The following is a 7,801-nucleotide window of genomic DNA, read 5'->3' as shown; positions in this document are numbered from 1 at the left end:
TAGAAGTATGAAATTTGATATTCATTGATCATGTACATGTATTCTTGTATATATGCTTTCTGTGTGATATAGATTGGACTGATAGCATGTGAACACGTCGTGCAAATTGTGATGTTGAGCCTGTGACCACGCCGGGCAAATTATGATGTTGAGCATGTGAACTTGATGTGCAGATTATGATATTGAGCATGTGACCATGCCAAGAGAATAATGATATTGAGCACGTGACCACGCCTGTTGGATTGTGATATTGAGCCTGTGACCATGCCGGGCGGATAGTGATAGTGAGCACATGACCACGCCGTGCAGATTGTGATATTCAGCTTGTGATCATGCCTGTCGGATTGTGATATTGAGCCTGTGACCATGTCGGGCGTATTGTGATATTAGAACGTGATTTGTCTGTGCATCGTGTGGATATGGATCCATACCCATAGAGTTACCCTCTCATGTTCCTTCTTGATAGTGTACACGCGGTTCCAGGAAATCTGATTAGTGGTTTGGTTCGGTTATTGGAATTTTGAGGAAAAGCTAGCCAGTGTTTGATTTGGTTATTGCATTTCATCTTTACTTGCAATATCCTTGGTTGTTTTACCTAATTTATTTGAATATATTCTTTATATGCTGGATTGTTGACAGAGCAGAGTACGTTAAGTTATTGTGTGCAGTAAGGTGGTTTATCTGTGATTCATGACTTGATCATATTATTATTCTGTACTTGTTGGAATTATGAATTGTACAGGTGAATAGCGAGTATCATTTATAATTCTTGCCACTATTACCTTGCTGAAGTTAGTTATGATACTTGCTGAGTACATGTGGTCGGTTGTACTCATACTACACTTTTGCACCTTGTGTGCAGATCTTGGAGCTGAGATGCTGTGGATGACGGGAGCTGGCAGTAAAGATGTATCTACTATCCAGATCTACCATTTTTCCTTGGTAGTTTTAGACTCTTACTCTGTCTATATATAATCCAAACAGATGTATTTATTTTCATACCAAGTTTGTAATCTAAATCTTAGAGGCTTATGACTTGTACTACCAGTTATCTTGGTAGTTTTCACTTATTGATTTTTTATTATTTTTCATTAGAGTTGTGTTTGACTGCTATTTCGCTTAGCTAGCGGGTTGGGTTAGGTATACCTAGTATAAGAACAAAGTAAGAGACTACCAAGAAAGCAAACTTAATTATAGACACGAAAGTTTTCCTACAAAAGGGATGGCTTCACAACCTAGTTAGGATGGCTTGCCAAATAGGGGCTGGCTTCGACAACCCATTAGGGATGGCTTGCCAAGTTACACAAACAGTAAATTTGCTTATAGTAGCAAAAATATTTCTACAAAGGGGTAGGCTTCACAACCCTTTAGGGATGGCTTGCCAAGCTACACAACTAAGAAAACTTTTGTACTATAACCAACTTTAGCTGTTCTAACTCAGAAAACTTTCGTACTATAATAAGCTAACTTTCTTAGAGTATTCTTATTCTATTTTCATACAAGTACTGGCCTTTCCATCCATTCGAAAGAAAGAGCAAGAGAAAAATTTAGAAGAAACTCATATGGAATATATCACAAAGATTTACAATGTTTACTAGCTGATCCTACAACTACTACATTGCCTCCTTTATATATGGCTAGTAGATTATTACAAGAAAAACTTATATTATAAAAATAAGCCTATCTTACATGGATAACCTATCTACAAGTGGGTCCCTTTTGACATGTGAAGGACATTAGGCCAAGCAACTAATATATACTAAAAAGCTTCTGAGAACATGTGAAAGAGGTGCAATATACATGGTAAAGCATGTGGAAGTAGGTGGGAGCATGCGAAATTAGGGTGATCCATGTGACAAAGAATGTGGAAGTATGTGAAAGTGGCCCCCAGAAAGTATGATAATATGTGAAATTTTGTCTTGGTATGGGTAGATGATTTTTAGGGTTTTTTGGTAGGTAATGTGGGATTAAGGTGAGATTAGCAAGGATTTAGGTTTAAATCCTCATGATTATCTGGCATTGATTCTTCTAGACTTCTTTTCAAAGATCTCGTGTAGTAACACCCGGATCTTAGTGATCCTGCTTCGTTGTGTTCCTTCTCCTTTGGATTGTGAGATGTAATATATAACTTTAACCTGGCGATGTCATGAGTGATTTTTTCTTGGATGACTTCGTAAGGGGTCTGATATTCTTTTGCTGCTTCTCGGACTCGTCCCCAGTGAGGATGAGTGCTGGTATATTCCAGCTTGCCCATTCATTTGGCCATATTTCTCTCAGATAAACTTATTTTGCTGGAAGATAGTTCTTTGTGCTTCACTGTATTCTTCTTCCAGGGATAAAATGGAAACAGAAAATTTCCACCAGAATGATACTTCTGCTTGCGCCTGGACCTTTCCATTAATAATCTTCATTGGCCTATGGAACATGAATATCTTTGTTTTGTAGGAATCATTAAAACATTATATCCAATATCGTCGAGGCTTGAAACATAATAGAAATACTTTAAGAGCAGGTTCAATATTGTCAAAATCCTTGAATACGTTGCACTTGAATTCTATGAAAATATAATATTGATGGCATTAGTACCAGAAAAACCATTAACGTAACTGGGGAAAACCCTTATCTTGTTCCATGAATATATGGAAGAATGGATATTCTAGATTGACTCCGTAGGACTTAAGAATGGATCCTCCATGTTGTCGGAAAACCTGGAGCTCATAATAAGTTCTTCTTTCTATTATGATTGATGGATCAAAGGGATCTATGAGATTGAACAACTCCGGTGGGTGACCCATTGGCTTTAATGAAATGGTTCATGGTGCATTTGAAAACATGAAGATCTGGTTGTTTAGCTTTTGTTTCGGCTTCATTTTCTCTGGTGAAAATCTCTTTGAGAATTCTTCTTGTCTGGATAGAAAATCTGCGAGAACATTATCCTTTCCTTTCAGATGCTTGACTTGGAACTTGTATGGAGAGAACCATTGGGCCCATATGAGAATATGAGGATTGGGAATATTTTTTGCATTCATGTGGATCATTTTTGGGAAGACCTTCATATCCATTTCTATTAAAAATTCTGTATGGATAAGGAAGAAATTGAATTTTTTAATCCCATTCTTTACTACAAGAATTTCCTTGAACGTAGAGTGATAATATTGCTCGGTATCTTTGAACTTCCCATTAGTGTATCCACATATTTTTCTCTGGCCAACTTTTTCTTCAAACAGAACAACACTCCAATGTTCATTGCTGGCATCAGTTTGCAATATTTTCTTACCTTTTAAGGGGATGTAAAGAGACTTGACATCTTTGGATATCTCCTTTATTTTCTTGACTGCTTCATCTTGTTCCTTCCCCCATGACAGAGCATTTTTCTTAAGCATCTTTGTGAATGAAGAAATGTATGTAGAGATATTTGGGATGAAATCTCTTACATAATTTATTATACCTAAGAACTATTGGATTTGCTCTGTTGTGAGGCTAGTATCTAGAAATTTGATTAGCTCTTGACATATATGTGATCCTGGACTGGATGCCCCTTGGACAAAGTGCATTCTGAGGAAATCAATCTCCTTTTGAGCAAGAACCATCTTCTTTGCTGAAAGCATAATCCCATACTGTGTTACCAGTGCCTCAAATTGATTGAGCAAGTTGATATAATCCTCCAGTGTATCACTAGATAACAGGATATCATCAATGTAAACCAAAGAGGTATGGAGGATAGGTTAGAATATATATTTCATGGCTTTTTGGAATAAGGAAGGTGCAATTTTTAATTCAAAAGGCATGACTTTTCATTGGAAATGATGATCGAGGATGCAAAATCGTGTTTTGGCTCTTTCTTCAGGGTGGATTCCCAATTGCAAAATCCAGATTTAAGATCAAACTTTGAAAAATATTTGGCTTTGGCTAAGTGGGAGAAAAGGGTAAGTTTATTTGGGATAGGCAATTTATCATCTTGGAGAAAGTGGTTAAGAGGCTGATAGTTAATAACTAAACTTAGTTTCCTCTTATTTGTTTAGCTCTTTTGTTTACATAAAATACTTCGCATGCCCATTGTGAATCTGATTGATCTATCAGATCAAATTCCAAGATTTCTTCGCATTATTTATTTGCAAGCTAAAGATGATCTGGGTTCATGCCTGAATGACTGGGTTTTGTTGGATTGATATTTTTATTTTTCTTGAAAGGGAGCTTGATAAAAAACTCTTCATTCTTCCATAACGGGCTTTCTCTTTTCTTCATAAAATTCTTGTGGAATTCCGCACATGAATGCCCAACGAGATGTTGTTCAATCTCCTTGATTTGTTCATCATCGGTGATCTAGAATAGCCTTGGAACTTCAGAATAAAGTTTGAACTGCTTCTTAAAAGTTATCCTGTTAGCCCTGATCTGAAGTTGATCTTTTAGTTGTCTGAAAATGTCAAATCCAACAATAAGGTCTTTTCATGGTATATCATACCCCATTAGCTTGGTTATATACTTCAATCGTGGGAAAAACTCAATTATGATCGGGTGCTTTGTGATGGATGTGGTAGTTAGGATCCCATTTGATGCAGTATTGAAATCCTTGAAGTGCAGTACCCATTGATCTTCAGGGGGAACATCTGGATTCATGAGTGAAAAAGCAGCTCCAGTGTCAATAAAAGCAATGACCTGAGTTGGCTTATTCTATTTAGATGGATAAACTTTGAGTTCCACATGAGGAATGACTATGATAGCGTTGATCTCCTCTTGGGCTTTGGTTGCTGGTTCTGTAATTTGGTAGTGGTCATCACCAAGATCTTTGTATATATCATGAGAGAATAAAGTTTCTTCAATGGGTTCATCATCCATAAAGAACATGAATTCAAGGTCCTTTTCTTCTCCAAGATGTATACCAGTATAATCTTCAATTTCTTCCAGAAGTTTGATAGATGTCCTCGATTGGGGACAATTTCTTGCGAAATGTCCAATCTTGTGGCAAATGAAGCATTAGTTCTTTTTGTGAAAAACTCCTGGACCTTGTTGTCCCATCTGGAATTCTTGGCCATCTAAACTTCCTGAATCCTTTCCATCGCCTAGGTGTGTGATAGGAACATCCTGATCGGGTGATCAGACCAGATCTGCGACATGCATTGTCAAGCACCAGATTGTTTTGGATAATTTGTTTTAGGGTAGAGCGCTTTGTACAAATGTCCTCCATCCGTCTGAGGATGAAATGCTGTGCTCAACTCAACCTGCATGCTCAATTTACATTGCACAGCTCTCCAAAATGCGATGTGAACTGTGTGCCTCAGTTAGAAACGATGGGAATGGGCACGCCATGCAGACGGATAATCTCCCGGATATATATTTAAGCCAACCACTTTGAATAATAGGAAGTCATCATTGGAATGAAGTGTGAGTACTTAGTCAACTGGTTCACAATAACCCAAACTACGTCATACTTCTTCAAGGTCTATGGTAAGCCTACCACAAAATCCATCGTGATGCGCTCCCACTTCCACTCTATTATCTCCAATATCTGAATCAACCCTCTCGGTTTTTGATGCTCATACTTCACCTGTTGATAATTCAAACATCAAGAGACATAAGAAACAATATCTTTCTTCATTCGCCGCCACCAATAGTGATGTTTCAAGTCACAGTACATCTTCGTAACACTTGCAAGAATGGAATAGTGCAAGCTGTGAGCCTCCTCAAGGATCAAGTCTTTCAACCCATCAACATTTGGAACACAAATTCGGTCTTGAAGATGCATAACACCATCATCACCAATCACAACCTCCTTAGCACCATGCCGCTGCACCGTGTTCCTCAATACCATCAAGTGAGGATCATCAAACTGGCGAGCCTTGAATGCTCCAACAATGATGACTATACCACCACACATGCAAAAATCTTGCTAGGCTCTGAAACATCCAATGTCACAATTCGGTTGGCCAAAGCCTGAACATCCATGGCTAGTGGCCTCTCTGGTACTGGTAAATATGCCAAACTGCCCATGCTCTCAGCCTTCCTACTCAATGCATCTGCCACCACATTGGCCTTCCCCGGAAGATATAATATGGTGATATCATAGTCTTTCAGTATCTCTAACCATCTCCGCTGTTGCAAATTAAGGTCCTTTTGCTTGAATAGGTGTTGGAGACTCCAATGGCCGGTATAGACCTCAATGAACACCGTATAAATAGTTCCTCCAAATTTTCAATGCATGAACAATATCTGCCAACTCTAAATCATGCACATGGTAATTATTCTCATGAAGCTTCAACTAGCGAGATATGTAGGCAATCACCCTACCATCTTGTATCAACATTGTGCCCAATATGCGACGCATAAAAATACACGGTACAAGATCTCGAGCCTGTAGACAACACCATTACTGGGCTGTAGTCAATGCATTCTTGAGCTTCTGAAAGCTAGCCTCACACTGGTCGGACAATCTGAAAGGAGCACCATTTAGGTTAATCTGATCAAAGGAGCTGCGATGGATGAAATATCCTCTATGAAATAGTGATAATATCCTGCCAAACCCAAGAAGATCCGAATATCTGTAGCTGCAGATGGTCTGGGCCAACACTGAACTGCCTCCACCTTCTTCGCATCTACCTTGATCCCTTCACTAGACACAACATGGCCCAAAATGCCACCGAATCAAGCAAAAACTCACATTTGGAGAATTTAGCATATAGCTTCTTCTCCCTCAAGGTCTAGAGCACAATCTGCAAGTGCTGCTCATGATTCTGCCGAATGCGAGAATATACCCATATGTCGTCAATTAACACGATGACGAATAAATCAAGATATGGCTAGAATACACTGTTCATCAAGTGCATAAAGGCTGTTGGGGTATTGGCTAGTCCGAATGACATCACTAAAAACTCATAGTGACCATATCGAGTCCTGAAAGCCGTCTTTAGAATGTCTGAATCCCAGATCTTCAGCTAATGATATCCTGATCTCAAATCAATCTTCGAGAACACTCTAGCACCCTGAAGCTGATAAAGCCGTTCTCCTTCACAAATAGAACTAGAGTACCCCAAGGCAAGACACTCGGTTGGATGAAACCTTTATCAAGAAACTCCTGAAGCTATTCCTTTAATTCCTTCAACTCTACTAGTGCCATACGATATGGTGGAATTGAAATGGGCTGAGTAGCAACCATAGCCTGTGCGCCCTGTGGAATCCGAGGAACCTGTGAAGTCTATGGAGGTGCACCTCTCATAAGTTTGGGATAGTCCCTCACCATATGCCTAGTATCACCACACTATAAACAACATCTCGATGGCCATGGCTACTGTAATTGAGTCTGAACCGGTCGGCTCGATTGACCGCTGAAGGCACCCCGTGCAGGAGGTGCACTGGAAAGTGGCTATGCATAATGGGTGGCTAGAGCACTTCGAGTAGATGGAAGTGCTGAATGAACTGGTCGGCTCACATAACCTCTTCCATGACGAGCTACAATTGGAGCGCGGGCACCACTAAATCCTCTAGAATCTCGAGGCATCTTGGCCTCCCTATCCTCCCTATCCTGGCCTCGCATACGCTCCAACCTATGAGCAATCTCTACAACCAGCTGAAACGGAGTATCGATTTCCAAACCTCGAGCTATGCTGAATCTAAGATCATAATTGAGCCCATCAATAAATCTACGGACTTGATCTCTGACTGTAGAAACTAAAGCGAGTGCATGGTGGGACAATCCACTGAACCTGATGGCATACTCTGACACTTTCATAGTCCCCTGATGCACCTGCTCAAACTTTGTGCGCCATGCATCCCAGAGGATCTGTGGGACGATCTCCCTCAAAAGCAT

The 7,801-nt window shown here is 39.7% G+C and overlaps 1 protein-coding gene across 1 annotated transcript; it reads right to left on the bottom strand.

Moving 5' to 3' along the window:
• Positions 1 to 7,357: 7,357 nt before the first annotated feature.
• On the bottom strand, positions 7,358 to 7,801 carry LOC138899869 (uncharacterized). Its single transcript, XM_070186566.1, has one exon. The coding sequence runs from the start codon at positions 7,799 to 7,801 to the stop codon at positions 7,358 to 7,360; it is 444 nt and encodes a 147-aa protein (XP_070042667.1).

This window comes from Nicotiana tomentosiformis, chromosome 10 (genome assembly GCF_000390325.3).
Source record: "Nicotiana tomentosiformis chromosome 10, ASM39032v3, whole genome shotgun sequence".
Lineage (NCBI taxonomy): Eukaryota > Viridiplantae > Streptophyta > Magnoliopsida > Solanales > Solanaceae > Nicotiana > Nicotiana tomentosiformis.
The sequence above is the reverse complement of the archived record's forward strand: the minus strand, read 5'-3'. Positions and strand labels throughout refer to the sequence as shown.